Source organism: Gouania willdenowi, chromosome 12 (assembly GCF_900634775.1).
Source record: "Gouania willdenowi chromosome 12, fGouWil2.1, whole genome shotgun sequence".
NCBI classification, from domain to species: domain Eukaryota; kingdom Metazoa; phylum Chordata; class Actinopteri; order Blenniiformes; family Gobiesocidae; genus Gouania; species Gouania willdenowi.
Genome location: NC_041055.1, coordinates 22,400,223 through 22,416,237, shown reverse-complemented (window position 1 = coordinate 22,416,237; position 16,015 = coordinate 22,400,223). Strand labels below are relative to the sequence as shown.

The 16,015-nt window shown below is 41.2% G+C and overlaps 1 protein-coding gene across 1 annotated transcript in view; it reads left to right on the top strand.

Annotated features, from left to right (window-relative positions):
* Positions 1–1,808: 1,808 nt before the first annotated feature.
* LOC114472933 (nuclear pore complex protein Nup155-like) overlaps positions 1,809–16,015 on the top strand; it is a 34,804-nt gene continuing 20,597 nt past the window's right edge. Inside the window, exons 1-14 of the mRNA XM_028462257.1 lie at positions 1,809–1,993; positions 4,493–4,640; positions 5,479–5,616; positions 5,695–5,791; positions 5,921–5,991; positions 6,072–6,164; positions 7,157–7,420; positions 7,500–7,665; positions 7,739–7,836; positions 12,489–12,656; positions 12,753–12,853; positions 13,061–13,231; positions 13,320–13,430; positions 15,869–15,963. Of these exons, the coding sequence (XP_028318058.1) occupies positions 4,520–4,640; positions 5,479–5,616; positions 5,695–5,791; positions 5,921–5,991; positions 6,072–6,164; positions 7,157–7,420; positions 7,500–7,665; positions 7,739–7,836; positions 12,489–12,656; positions 12,753–12,853; positions 13,061–13,231; positions 13,320–13,430; positions 15,869–15,963 (1,694 nt within the window). The 5' untranslated portion in view covers positions 1,809–1,993; positions 4,493–4,519. The remainder of the gene's footprint in view (positions 1,994–4,492; positions 4,641–5,478; positions 5,617–5,694; positions 5,792–5,920; positions 5,992–6,071; positions 6,165–7,156; positions 7,421–7,499; positions 7,666–7,738; positions 7,837–12,488; positions 12,657–12,752; positions 12,854–13,060; positions 13,232–13,319; positions 13,431–15,868; positions 15,964–16,015) is intronic.

Sequence of the window (16,015 nt, the reverse complement as noted above, 5' to 3'; positions counted from 1 at the left end):
ATCCCAAAACATAAAATTACTCTTTATGTAGTAGGGGATTTGAGGGGGAGATGGTCCTTGTTAATAAGTTATTTATCGCTCCACTTGTTCAACAATCACACAGAACATGACAAAATAAACTTTCACTCCATTGTCGGAAGTCTGTTATTGAACACAGCACACTGGTTAAACTAATCACGTTTAAGACAGGATCACCACATTTGGTGTGGCTTCAGGGTATCAATACCTCGATGGAGTTCGAAAATAAAAAGCGTGCAATTATTTTTGGGGCCCCAAAACAAAAAAAAACAAACATTTTTTTGGTTGGTGGTATTGAATCATTGGCACATACCAATATATAAATGGGGTCTATTACATTGTACGTGTCACAGGGGCCCCCGGGTGCCCCATTTTTCAAATGACCTTTCCTCTGTTAGTTCCGGATTGCAGTTTGGTATGAATAATCTATGAATGAATATGATGACACCCTCGGAGCCATTTTTTTTTTTTTTTTTTTAAATGCAGCCCAGGGGCCCGCCCCCACATTTTTGGCCATTTCTAAAGTGATGGGAACATAGTTGTGTGATATATTGTTTTAAAGGGAATTCAAAGTAGATTACGATTATGCCTCGCACAATTCAAATAATTTTTTGGTATTTTCCACTAAAGTCATTTTCTCATTTAGTTGTGAGTCTAATATTGCGACAGTTGGTGGTCCCGAATCATTGACACATATAATTATATGAATGGGGCCCATTACTCCATATGTGCCACGGGGGCCCCATTTTTAAAAAGATGACTTCTCCATTAATGCTCGTTGAATCGGCCTGTAATTACACATTGATTAAGATAGAAGATAATATCACATCTAAATTCTTACATTTAGGATATATAGGAAAAGGTTGTATGAGAACCAATCTGGCGGGGGTGTTATTGTTATTATTATCATTAACATTATTATCAGCATATCTAAACCCATTAATGTGTGAATGAAGTGCTTGAATGTGATTACCTCACAGATTTTTTTTAATATTGATAATCCTGATTTATTTTGAGATCGCTCCTGCTGACTTTGGCTAATCATTCCTTTCTCTTATCTGGTTTGGTTGGGAAGCCATATATTACGAAAGGCACAGACAAACTGCATGACAAGTTATTAATGTTTCTGACTTAGCCATGTATTTAATTAATTCATCTCGGTACATAGTGCATAGTTGAAATCTGATTTCTATTTTTATATACTGTATGTATAAACATAATAAATATGTTTTCAATGTGTCCTGTCTGGATGTGGTGTTTTTTAATGACCGCTTTTATCAGATTTCTCCACATACAAGCCATGGATATATTTATGCCTTTTGCAAAACAAAAAGTAGATGAAGTTATCCTGAATTTGTTCATATTATGTATTCATGTATGTGTGTGGGCGATTTTGCCTAAAAAAAATAAAGGCAAGATTCAAGTTTATTTTATTTTATTGCTGTGATTGTCCTCAAGAGTTAAATGCATAAAACAATCCCAAAATAAAAAAGTCAATGATGCTCTGTCATTCAACAATCATTCAAAATTTATTTTAAACTCCAATTTGCAATAAAAAACGTTTTTATCGACAAATAAATTGATTAAATCGATTTTTTATTATTATTATTTTTTGCCCAGCCCTAATATATATATATATATATAAAATAAACTAGTATAAAGCAGGTAAGCTAGATGCTTACACTAATCTTTAAAATGAATTTAAGTTGGGGGGAACTATTTATGCAACTACATAAACATATTGTAGTGTACTGTATAAATATTGTAAATCAATGCAGTTATTGATGACGCGACGCTCAAGCGTTTCGAACGTTAAACTGCTGTGATTTTCCTCAGACATTGGATAAAACATGGAACTGCTTTCATTCGGTGGATGGTTCTACGTGGAGTAACTTGTCCTTCTTCTGCTGCTGAACCAGTTAAAACATCTGACCAACCACACAGGCTAGTGTGAGAAAAGAACGTTCTAGATCAGGTAAAACAACCATATTAGGAGGAGGAGTTAGCTATTATGCTAAATAGTTTCAACGAGTGTCCATTTGTGACGACATTCTATTATGTTTCATATTCATTGTTTATAGTCTATTGGTAAAATTACAGGTAAAAAGAGTTACTGAATGATGGCGTTAAAGCTTAATAACTGTTGTAACTTTTTTCCCCCATTTAAATAACTGTCCTTGTGTATATTGCTTACGTTGATGCTTCATTTATTTATTTATTTTTAAATTAATTCCAGACATAACACAATGCAAACACATATATATATATATATATATGGAAAAATAAATAAATAAAAAAAGTTAATGATACATCTACATCTAATATAACATGTCTGAAAGGGGATAGGAAGAAGAAAAACTTCAGGGTGGACCACCGTGTTTTTAAAAAAATAAAAAAAATAAAGTAAAATAAATGTAAAAGTTGAGAGGAATTTTTAAATTATGACTACTATATGCAATTATAAGCCATTTATTGACGATACTTAAACGTAGAGTCTTACAAAAATCTTGAAATAAGGTTTTAACAAACAAACACACACACAAAAATACAATTAAAATAAATAATATCAATTGTTTTCACTTAAATTAAATCCTGGTGAATCGAACAAGCCATTGCTGGTCACATTTAAAAGTCAAATAAATAAATAAAAAAGTTAACATTAACCGACTAATCAGATTACAAATTATTTACTCTATGTTCCTACAATCTTTTAAATTTGGCTTGGGGCAAATTACGACAAATAAAAACAATAAATGAATAAATAAAATGATTCCCAACTTAGGGTGTAAACAGGTTCCTTACAAACACAAATTAAATTGAATACATCAACACTAGAACATGTTTGTGCACATGGGTCACTTCATTAGTGTTATTGTATATAATTCATTTATTTCCTCATTTATACTAAAATTATTTTCCAAAAAAAAAAAAGCGCATGAAAAGCAAAAATATCTCCCAATAGTGTGTTTATTGCTGCTGAATCTAGTTTATTTTATATTTGATAATGAGTTACATAAAGTTACGGTTGATAAATATCTTTCTGATTTCCTATAATTAAATGAGATCAGACTTGGTGATTTAATCATTAATATACTGAGAGCATTACTAATGGGATGTTCTGGTGTATTAATCACAATATTTACATTACTGTCTAATGGGGCCAGCTTTGCCTGTGAACATGTAAAATATCATTAAAAATATTGCGTTTCGCAAGTTGGGACGGATGAATAGTGACGATAGTTTTATGCCAAAATTTATTTCACACAACGTATGACATGTTAGCCTTTATCCTTCCATAAAAGTGTTAATTCTGACCATAAGTAAAACTGTGACCCTTTGTGGTTTAATGACAGTAAGCTGTGCGTGTTTTACTTGGTCTCTTCCTTTCATGAAGTGGTTAGTGTTAGCTTTTAGCCCAGTCTTATTTGTTTGGGTGGAGGAAGTTAGACTGCTTCACTTTGTTGGGTGGGTGTCTGGTCTTAACCAAGTAGCGGTGGGTGATGTATCGCTGCTCGTCAAAGCTTCAGGGAGACTGTGTTGAGCAGAAAAAATCTATAGCACTTGGGAAAACCCTGAACTTATTTTATCCACCCCTTCTCCTATGTTCAATAATCACAATTCATAATCTTTGAGTCTTTGTCGTCATGATATTCAGAGGAATATATGCTCTATATAAATATACATACATATACACACATACACATATACAATACATAAACCCCCAACACAAGAAAAACCTCACTTATCCTTTCCATATACATGCAGACACTGACACAAAGTATACTATTATGTTCCTAAATTCCATTCTATTTACATCGAGATGATTCAGTTTACCTCTGACCTCCATCCCTGTATCTGTTGAAAATGATGAGTAGTTACCTTTTATTAAACACATTTGTGGTCAATCATCACACTAACAAACTTAATTTCTTTAACTCTCTCCACATTAACACCTTCTATTTTTATGTTTGAGGCATCCTTGCCCTTACAATTTCCAAAAAAACATAAACTTTTATTTGTCCAAAGTTAATGATTTCCTCTAAGTTGTCATAAGATTTTCCCTATACTAAAAATATTGGCATCATCAACAAACAAAACCAGTTGGCATTGTATGTACAAGATAAATAGTTGTGGTCCTAATACTGACCCCTGAGGGATACCACAAACAATGTCAAAGCAAGTTGACTGAAAATCACCCATTTTTACAAATTGTTGCCTGTCGCTCACTCTTAAATAAAACCATCAATAGAAAATATGCAACTTGTTCTTAACAAGAATACAATCATTCCTTTTCTTTTTTCAAACATTTGCAACGCAGTCGGGCATCTGTCACCACCTAAACTGGACATTGTTTGACCCATTTCACTGCTGCTTTGAAAGTCTTCTAACTGGTTTCCACTGACTGAGTAGTTGTAAAATGAAACACAGAGGTATTACATGTCAGTGACTTTGGTTTTGACCTGTTACCTTGTAGAAAAGTGTAAGCGGTGGTTGTCCAGTCATGCCGTCCGCTGCGGCGCTGGCCGAAGCGCTGCAGAGCTCAGCCCGGATGGTCGACAGACACCTGCAGGAGGGCCGCTGCTTTCCGGAGCTGTCCGAGCTGCTCAGCGTCCCTTCACACAGTAAGAGATCACAAACTTACACCTGTCATTTAATTGTGAAATCAAGCTTCTTTTTATAAGCTGTTTTTAAAGTATGTTAATAAACAAATGCATTGCAAATACAAAGTGCTTTTACATTAAAAACAGAACATAATTTGCTAAAAAAAATGCAATATATATCGCAATATAAATAATTACAAATTTCGACTTTACGAGTACAAAATTACATGAAATGCAATTTATTCCATTTTTTTAATCTTGCGAGAACAAGTAAATGGTAACTAACCAGTAGTATGTTGTTTTTCAAATTGTCAAATTACATTTTTCAAAAGGAAGTTTTTTGCTTCTACAACAGATTCTGTTTATGTTAAGTTAAAGTAAAAAGTAAGTAACCACTTACATCTATCAAAGTTCCCAGTATGTTTTATGAAAATGAAGTGAAATCAACTTCCAAGCTAAAATGCATTGAGGAGTGAGGTAGTTTAACAAGGTCTGATGTTGTTCACTGACACCTAGTAACCGGGTGTTTACGTTCTATGCATATTTAGGACAATTAAATGTTTGTTTTTACTCTTTTTCATTAAAAACATGATTTAAAAAAAATGGATTTTGACATTTTTTGGATTGATAAAATAACTGTACAGTGAAATATCACAATATATCATTGAATTGATCCTTAATGCAAGCAGCTATTTAGATGAAAGACATCATTCACACATCACTCACTTATCTTATTACTAAATCAAACTTCATGGACAAGGTACACTGTAAGTTATTTTGGTCATGTTACATTCTCTCATGTAAAAGAGTGTTGTGTGTGTAGATTTTGCCTGAACGCTGCGTGTGCTTCCATCAACAGTAATGCCGTCCGTCTCTGGCATCTCAGATCTGGACTACCCCACCCAGGGACCAGGTTTACTGAGTGTTCCTAGTCTCCCAGAGCTCAACGCAGTCCGCCATGTTCCCTTCCCTCCTGTGCTCGTAGAACAGTTCAGACGTATCCTTGTTACAGAATGAAGCAGTTGTTCGTTGTTTTTGCTCTAAAGTTTTCAGGTTCCACTTAACCACTGTCCAGACATGCATTTGAACTGCATGATGGGAGTTTTTCCTGAGATCTCTCGAGCATGGCTTACAATAGACAATGTCATTTACATGTGGAAGTATGAAGATGGGTGTGTATCATTAATTCAATAACGTATAAAATATACTATACCAGTAACCAATCGCAGTAACGTAATAATATATCTGGAAGCTAACAGGTAGCCTATAGCTTACACTGCCTTTGTTTGTGCTTTTTGCAGAGGGGACGTGGCTTCCTTTGAGGGCCTTATCGAGGCTATTCTGGCTGTAAGACTTGTGAAACCTAAGCAGGGTATGTCTAAACCTAGTATGAGCTTTTCTAGGAGTCGTTTATCTGAGCAATGTGAGCGAATTTTGCTTTTGTTCTTGTAGGTGTTTTGCAGCCACACATTCACTACCTCCTTGTTCTGGCTACTTCAGTGGATGTGTTTATCCTTGGTCTCATTTTCCCAAAAAGCCAAGCTGGTGAGTCCTCCCCCGGTAATAACTGTATTAAAGTAAAAAAGTTACAGACACTCAATCTATTGCGCTGACAATCTATTTTTATTAGTATTATCAAATTCCCTTTAGTCGTTTTATGTTGCTCAGGTATGCACACATATCTAAAAAAGCCTGATGGTCTTTCCATTGGCATCAGTGAAACACTGAAGTTTTAGCTATGTTTTCTATCCTCTTAAGGTATTATATATGGCCCTAAAAAATCTAGGCTTTACACCGATCTGATTGGCTATATCAGATTGACCGATATTTTGCATTTTAAGCAATGAATGTGATCGGCTGTAATGTCTTAATTCGCCGATCCGATCAATGACATCATTATATTGATGAGACTTTCTGTAGATGCTCCCATTGCATTGATTCATCATCTAATTTACACCGAAGAGTTATTTGCTTTACGTGGCACCTTCTGCTGTTCGCCCCTGTGTGTGTGTGTGTGTGTGTGTGTGTGTGTGTGTGTGTGTGTGTGTGTGTGTGTGTGTGTGTGTGTGTGTGTGTGTGTGTGTGTGTGTGTGTGTGTGTGTGCCTTCATAAAATGGAGAGTCCGAGAGTGGTGGGCTTTCATATCTGACACTTCTGTCCGTTTCAGGGCTGTGATAGACACAAGCGTGCGTATCCACTGTGCACCTGTGAATACATACTATAAACAGCGGCAGGTTTTGTGATGCCACAGTCGGAAAATATGTCTTTGCTCCGTTAAAGCACACGTAGTTCCAGTGTGTCTCATCTTCAGACCGTGGTCGGAAGATGAGACACACTAACCTAATTTAAATTATTATTATTATTATTATTATTATTATTATTATTATTATTATTATTATTATTATTATTATTATTATTATTAATCAATGATTCCGTCCGCAATTCCGTTAACATCAAAATTATAGGGCCCTAAGAATATGTTTTGTCTCATCCACTTTTTCATTGTTCATCATTTTATAATTTCTTATTGTTGATAGGATTGAATGACAGCATGTCTGGTGGGATGCAGCTGCTCCCATACCCACTGTTCTCCATCCCAACCGACAACACCTACATCCTGTCAATCACCTCCACCGATCTAGGACGCATATTCATGGCGGGAAAAGACGGTTGCCTCTATGAAATCGCATACCAAGCTGAGGCCGGCTGGTGGAGCCAGCGCTGCAGAAAAATCAACCACTCCAAAAGTTCTTTGTCCTTCCTCATTCCTTCTGTGCTGCAGTTTTTCTTCTCTGAGGACGGTGAGGAAAATGACTCAGGAGTGCATTGCATTGGTTGTGTGATTATGTGTAAACTAGATTCTGTTCTTGTGCTTCACAGACCCCATTGTACAGATTGCAGTCGATAATTCTCGCAACACGCTTTTCACACGTTCCGAGAAAGGCGTTCTACAGGTTTATGACCTCGGTACAGACGGTCAAGGTATGAGTCGTGTGGCAGCAATGTCTCAGAACTCCATAGTCGCAGCTGCTGGGAATATCGCCAGGTTTGTTTAACCTGAATCATACGTATTCCCAGGTTATATAAAGTTTATTTTTTTTAAACCATTTCATTTTCAGGACGATTGATTGCTCTGTCTTCAAGCCAATTGTCCAGATCTCTGTGATTGACCGATGTGAGTCATCAGACTGCCAACTCCTGGCTGTCACACATGCAGGTAAATATTACCAAGAAGACTGGTTAAACAGAGGGTGTCACAAGAACAATAGTATGACTTCGTCATTTTAGTTTTGAAAAAACGGGGGTGTGAGAGAGATAGTTATCCAGTTACAAAATGGAAGAGACATCAGGTGTTGTGCAGAATATGTGACTTGGTAAAAGAATGGGCTCGACCTAAACTCATATCTCAATATTTTTTTCTCAAAATGGCAATATACACCTCCTTCATGAACCGCCACCTTAACGTGGTGGAGGGGTTTGAGTACCCGAATGATCCTGGGAGCTATGTTGTCGGGGGCTTAATGTCCCTGGTAGGGTCTCCCAAGGCAAACAGGTCCCAGGTGACGGGTCCGACTAAGAGCGGTTCAATGGCCATATATGAAAGATAATAATCAAAGGCAGTTCACGTCGCCCGGATTGGCGCTACCGGGGCCCCACCTTGGAGCCAGGCCCGGGGTTGGGACTCGAGTGCGAGCGCCTGGTGGCCGGGGCTTTGCCCACGGGCCCCGGCCGGGCAGAGCCCGAAAGGACGACGTGGGCCCGCCCTCCCGTAGGCCCACCACCCGCAGGAGGGATCATATGAGGCCAGTGCAGTGTGGATCGGGCAGTCGTCCAGGGCGGGGGCCTTGGCAATCTGATCCCCGGCTACAGAAGCTAGTGTTAGGGACGTGGAATGTCACCTCTCTGGCAGGGAAGGAGCCTGAGCTTGTGTGCGAGGTGGAGAAGTTCGGACTAGATATAGTCGGTCTCACCTCGACACATAACAAGGGCTCTGGAACCAGCCTTCTCGACAGGGGTTGGACTCTCTTCTACTCTGGAGTCGCCAATGGTGAGAGGAGCCGGGCCGGGGTGGCTATACTTCTTGCCCCCCGACTTAGTGCCTGTACGTTGGAGTTTACCCCGGTAGACGAGAGGGTAGCCTCTCTCCGCCTTCGGGTGGGGGGACGGATCATGACTGTTGTTTGTGCCAATGGGCCAAACAGCAGCTCGGAGTATCCACCCTTCTTGGATTCCTTAGAGGGAGTACTGGAGAGTGCTCCTTCTGGGGATTCCCTCGTTCTGCTGGGGGACTTCAACGCTCACGTTGGCAGCGACAGTGAGACCTGGAGGGGCGTGATTGGGAGGAACGGCCCCCCTGTTCGGAACCCGAGCGGTGTTTTGTTGTTGGATTTCTGTGCTCGCCACAGATTGTCCATAACAAACACCATGTTCAAACATAAGGGTGTCCATATGTGCACTTGGCACCAGGACACCATAGGCCGCAGTTCGATGATCGACTTCGTAGTCGTGTCATCGGACTTGCGGCCGCATGTCTTGGACACTCTGGTAAAGAGAGGGGCGGAGCTGTCAACTGATCACCACCTGGTGGTGAGTTGGCTCCGATGGCGGGGGAGGATGCCGGTTAGACCTGGCAGACCCAAACGTATAGTGAGGGTCTGCTGGGAACGCCTGGCAGAGTCTCCCGTCAGAAGGAGCTTCAACTCCCACCTCCGGGAAAACTTCAACCATGTCTCGGAGGAGGCGGGGTACATTGAGTCCGAGTGGGCCATGTTCCATGCCTCTGTTACTGAGGCGGCTGATCGGTGCTGTGGCCGCAAGGTAGTCGGTGCCTGTCGTGGTGGCAATACCCGAACCCGTTGGTGGACACCGGGGGTGAGGGATGCCGTCAAGCTGAAGAAGGAGTCCTACCGGGCCTTTTTGGCCTGTGGGACTCCGGAGGCAGCAGACAGGTACCGACGGGCCAAGCGGAGTGCAGCCACGGCGGTCGCCGAGGCAAAAGCCCGGACATGGGAGGAGTTTGGTGAGGCCATGGAGAACGACTTCCGGACGGCTTCGAAGAGATTCTGGACCACTATCCGCCGTCTCAGGAGGGGGAAGCAGTGCACCGTCAACACTATGTATGGTGCGGATGGTGCGCTGCTGACCTCGACTCGAGACGTTGTGGATCGGTGGGGGGAATACTTTGAAGACCTCCTCAATCCCACCGACACGCCTTCCAATCAGGAAGCAGGGCCCAGGGACCCGAGAGTGGACTCTCCTATCTCTGGGGCTGAGGTTGCCGAGGTGGTTAAAAAGCTCCTCGGTGGCAGGGCTCCGGGGGTGGATGAGATCCGCCCGGAGTTCCTCAAGGCCCTGGATGTTGTGGGGCTGTCATGGCTGACACGACTCTGCAACATCGCGTGGACATCGGGGGCAGTGCCTCTGGATTGGCAGACCGGGGTGGTGGTCCCCCTTTTTAAGAAGGGGGACCGGAGGGTGTGTTCCAATTATAGAGGGATCACACTCCTCAGCCTCCCCGGTAAGGTCTATTCAGGGGTACTGGAGAGGAGGGTCTGCCGGATAGTTGAACCTCGGATTCAGGAGGAGCAATGTGGTTTTCGTCCTGGCCGTGGAACTGTGGACCAGCTCTACACCCTCAGCAGGGTCCTTGAGGGGTCATGGGAATTTGCCCAACCAGTCCACATGTGTTTTGTGGACCTGGAAAAGGCATTTGACCGTGTCCCTCGGGGATTCCTGTGGGGGGTCCTCCGGGAGTATGGGGTATCGAACCTCCTGATAGGAGCTGTTCGTTCCCTGTATGACCGGAGTCAGAGTCTGGTCCGCATTGCCGGCAGTAAGTCGAAATCGTTTCCGGTGAGGGTTGGACTCCGCCAGGGCTGCCCTTTGTCACCGATTCTGTTCATAACTTTTATGGACAGAATTTCTAGGCGCAGTCAGGGCATTGAGGGGGTCCGGTTCGGGGGCCTCAGTATTGCATCACTGCTTTTTGCAGACGATGTGGTCCTGTTGGCTCCAACATACCGTGACCTTCAACTCTCACTGGATCGGTTCGCAGCCGAGTGTGAAGCGGCCGGAATGAGAATCAGCACCTCCAAATCCGAGTCCATGGTTCTCGACCGGAAAAAGGTGGAGTGCCTTCTCCGGGTTGGAGATGAGGTTCTGCCCCAGGTGGAGGAGTTCAAGTACCTCGGGGTCTTGTTCACGAGTGAGGGAAGGATGGAGCGAGAGATCGACAGGCGGATTGGTGCGGCGTCTGCAGTGATGCAGAGTCTGCACCAGTCCGTCATTGTGAAAAGGGAGCTGAGCCAAAAAGCAAAGCTCTCGATTTACAGGTCGGTCTACGTTCCAGCCCTCACCTATGGTCATGAACTTTGGGTCATGACCGAAAGAACAAGATCACGGGTACAAGCGGCCGAAATGAGTTTCCTCCGTAGGGTGGCTGGGCTCTCCCTTAGAGATAGGGTGAGAAGCTCAGTCATTCGGGAGGGGCTCAAAGTAGAGTCGCTGCTCCTCCGCATCGAGAAGAGCCAGATGAGGTGGCTCGGGCACCTAATTAGGATGGCCCCTGAACGCCTCCCTAGTGAGGCGTTCAGGGCACGTCCCTCCGGAAGGACTCCCCGGGGAAGACCCAGGACACGCTGGAGAGACTATGTCTCTCGGCTGGCCTGGGAACGTCTTGGGGTCCCCCCGGAAGAGCTGGAGGAAGTGGCCGGGGAGAGGGAAGTCTGGGCCTCCCTACTGAGGATGCTGCCCCCGCGACCCGGAAACGGCTAAGCGGGAGAAGATGGATGGATGGATGGTTGGATGGCAATATACGATATAAATGTCAATATTTTTAATTCAAATAAAGTCAGACCATAAAACCATTCTGGGGTAAATTTTCTGATGAAAAATGTCAAACAGGCTCATTTATTAACAAAGAGCTGCACAAAATGTGCCACTTTTGTCTTTTTCTCCTCTAACAGACTGCACATGTGAATGAGTTCTGCAGTGTGGCTTTAGGGGAAGGTCTGGGTTAGGACGCACTCAGCAATCCATCTAACTGTGCTTTTCATGCTGTTCTGAGAAGTAGCAAAAGCAGCGACTCCTAAAACGAGTGTTTTAATACAAAATAAGCTATAAGAAATATATACATCATTATAGTCGCTATTGTATTTTTCTATATCGCCAAAATCTAAAACTTGATATATCTTGAATCTTGATATATTGCCCAGCCCTAGTGAAGAACCCTGGGCAATGTAAAAAGTGTGTTTAGGCCAAATAAGCAGACAGGAAGAATAAGCCTTTTGGAATTTGGAGAAGACGTGAAAGGAGGCTGAAATGCTTTTTTTTTACTTGTAGCATGAAATGTATATTGAAATATACTTCTTAAAGTATTCTTAAAATAAACTCATACTGTACGTACACTAGACTGCAATGTATTTACAAAAAACACAAGACAACAACTTTGATATATTTATATAACATTTTAAAACATACCATACAGTGTATTTACAAATGCCCGCTTAAATCATTAAAGATGTGCATTTCAAAAACAAAGAGCCTCTATGAAATCAGGTCCTTCTTTGCTGAAAAAAGAAAGGAAAATATGCACATTTGCATGTAAATATGTAAACATAATACTCTCTTCAATACTCTCATTCAAAACATTTTTATTCTGCTAAATTAAATGTAAACACAAGTCAATGACTTGACCTTATTTTATACTTTTCAGTATAAGCCTTTTTAAGTATATAAAATATAGTATATAAAAAGTACACTTCAAGTATACTTCCTCAGTTTTAGTATAAAATAAGTATACTTCTAGTACACTTGAATAAACTACTTTTTCTTAAGGGACAGTAATGATGCTGTGATCTATTGGTACAGGTGTGCGTCTCTACTTCAGCACGGCACCTTTCCTCGCTCCGCTGCAGAGGCACGTCACCCTGAGGCCCAGCCTACTGGCTTTGGTTCATGTCCGTCTACCACCGGGGTTCTCTGCCTCCTCTACCCTGCAGAAACCTGCAAAGGTCCACAAGGCGCTGCATAGCAAAGGTAACCATTCAAAGGAGACTCGGAGCCTCTGTTTTTGTTCTGTTCTTTGAAGGAATCCTTATCTGCACGGCTTGTGTTATACTTTGAACTTCACAGGCATTCTTCTGATGGCTGCTTCTGAGACGGAGGACAGTGACATCTTGTGGTGTATCAATCACGACTCCTTCCCCTTTAAGAAGCCTTTGATGGAGACACAGGTTTGAGATTTAACATTTATTAGTCTATTGAAATGCCTCGACTCCAAGTTGCTTCACATTTTCTGGTTTGAGTTTTAATACTTTGTAGTAGGAAATTTCAACCATCAATAAGCTTATTTTTCTTCTTCTCCACAAAGCAGTAAATAACGAGGTTTACTTTACTTTCAGTCGATCATGCAGCTGTCGCTTCTTTGTCTGACTTTGCAGATGATGTTTAATGTGGACGGACACTCCTGGGCTCTTTGTGCCATTGGAGAAGAAACGCCAGCCAAAATTTGTACTCCTCTGAACAGGGAACAGATTCCCATCACTGATTCCCCATTGGTTGTGCAGCAACATAACATCCCTCCACATAAGTTTGTTCTCCTCTCTGCAAAGGTCTGCAGACAAACTGTTATTAGTTTTATTCTTTTATTTAAAATAGTTTTTTCCCCCCCATAAATGTGGAGAACTTGTGCTTCCACAGGGGAGCCATATCTTTCAGAAACTGCGGCCTGTCGACCAGCTCCGTCACCTCCTGGTGAGATGCGTTGGAGGGGAAAGTGAAGAGATTGAACGTTTCTTCAAGCTTCACAGGGTAGGAAGGCTGTCACTCACTGTGTAGCATCTTTCAGCTGCTATTGTGTTTTGTTGGAGGACTTAGACAAGGAGTGATAAGAATTCTAATCATAATTATTATTCAGATTACAGTAGTTTGCCTTAGGAGGTGCCACCTGAAATTGAGTTTAAGTGTTTCAGATCACTTAATTAGTTATTAATACCTTGTCAACCGGGATTCTGAACTCTTGTCAAGACTGTCTTCTCTCATAACGAGCCTTATGATTGTAATATTTTCACAAACCACAGACAACTTCTCAAAGTATAAACATTTATTAATCATACAAGTTAAAACCCACTAACACAATAAAGCTAAAAGAGTGCACGCTCACTAAGCTAGGAATACATTCATTTACACTTTAAAGGTTAAAGCTTAGCAAAAGAAGAAAGAAAAAAAAGTATCACGATGTGTGTGTGTGTGTGTGTGTTATGATAAGATCAGTGTGGAACCATGTGGCTACGATTTCTTTAGGCCCGATTAGAATCGGTCTGTCTCTTTTGGCAGACGAGTTGTTGAAGAAAAGTCTGAGGAGCAAAGCGTGGTTCTGGCTTGTGGTAGGACCGATGGCCCTGGTCCTTGTTCAGCGCGTTTCACAGCTCGTTCACTCAGCAGGTTTCCACTGGTTCTGACTGTTCTTCACCACGGGTCAAGAACTGACCTTGCGTGGGCTTCTTCAGCGCAGCGTGCTTTGCTCTATCAGCCTTCAGGCTCTGCTCAGATCATGCAGGCTTTTGTTCCCTGGTGTTGGTTCCCAGTGGTTCAGCTCTGCAGGCATTTGTCCTTGTGTTGGTTCAGTGTTTCGGAGGTTTTTCTTCTCTGGACACGCAAGCTTATTTAAAAGGTCTAATGAAAGTAAATACTTTGAGGTTATAAAGAAAATAAAAGTTGACAAACGAGAATAAACATACACTGCAGCGGAGTGACCAGCACCACCGAAATCTAAGGATTTGAGTTTTGTGCTTTGGTTTTATCATGGTCTATGCAATTCTATTTGTCTATGTGTTTTCGGGTTCATGTGGGCTGTGGTTATCAGGTATGTGTAAAAGAATGGATGAATGAGAACATTTATTTGGAGAAGAAATTAGACCATAAATCGTAGCACAGTCATATTATAACCTTCAAAGCAAGTTGAAAGCAGAGATCATATTTTCCCGAACAGTTTGATACTAGATAAGATATGCTTTATGTAAAGTTAAATGAGAGATATTCCTTAAGAACGCTTTAACAGTAAAAACAATTATTCTAAGGGTTTTCCTTGTTTCCTGTGAATAAAACAATATTGACAGTGTGGAAGAATACATGGAGAGAAGCAGAACAAACGGAAAAGATTCTGCCGTGTGCTTAAAGAAGCAGCGGGGAAGAACAAACAGCTGTAAATTCTTGTTCTCAACTTCTCCATTCACCACACTTCTCTATAGTCCTCTAACATCACAGTGAACACACTGAGTCACACCAAAATACATCGGACCGGAAACACATCCCCACCACTTCACAGTCACTGGGTGAATTATGAACATAATATCATCCATTGTATGAACACCACCGGCAACAGAGATGCCCCTCCCCTAAACGTGCTCACCACGCACTTGTTTGGACACTCGTCCAGAGCATCTTCAATGTTGGTGACAAGCGTCTGATTCAATGAGCACTGAGCGTCCAACTAGGGGCGTGAGGCACGATTTTGACGCCCGAAACGTGTTTGGTGTGAACGCAGCATAAGAATCAGAATCGAATCGTGAGACACCCAAAGATTCACATCCCTTTAAAATTCATTAAAATACATGTAAAAAATAGCTTTAATAAATAGTACTCAAAGGTTCCCTTGTATACAGTAAACATCTCATGTATAAACTTAAAAAGGAAGAGACGAAATATTGCACTATTGGAGCTTAATTTATTTTCCACAAAGGTATCTGTATAAAATAAAAGGGTTGTCAAAATGTAAACATATTAAAAAAAATAAAATAACACCAATGAATTGAATTAAAAAAAAAAAAAAAAATGCTAAATTTGTGAATTCTAAAACTGATAAATTAACTAGCATTTAATGCTGTTTTGGCGCGGTGCATTACGTTCAATCGTGTTGGTCGGCTATGATGTGATGCATTTGATTGTTGTCTGAGAATTTCATTTTTTGTAGATTGACAATGTCTGTTGATCATTGTAAAACAAAAAAATAATAATTTACTCAGTAATGGTTGGGTGTAGAAATGTAAAAATTTACTTTACTTCTTTTAAAAAGTACTTAAGTACAATTAAAATGACTGATTTCGTAATATACCCAAAAAAGTACAAGTACCCATCAAAGCAACTAAATTACAGTAACATGAGTACTTGTAATCCATTACTTTCACCTTTGTTTTTTTATTTTACAAACACACAAAAAAAATGTTTTTAACTTATTCTCTTCTGCACAGGAAGAACAGGCCTGCGCTACATCGCTGATCTTGGCTTGTTCCACTGCAGCCTGTGACAGAGAAGTGTCTCAATGGGCCACCAGAGCCTTCTTCAGGTCTGGTAACACTGTTGCTGCTGATTTGCATTTTTACCCATACTAACGTCAT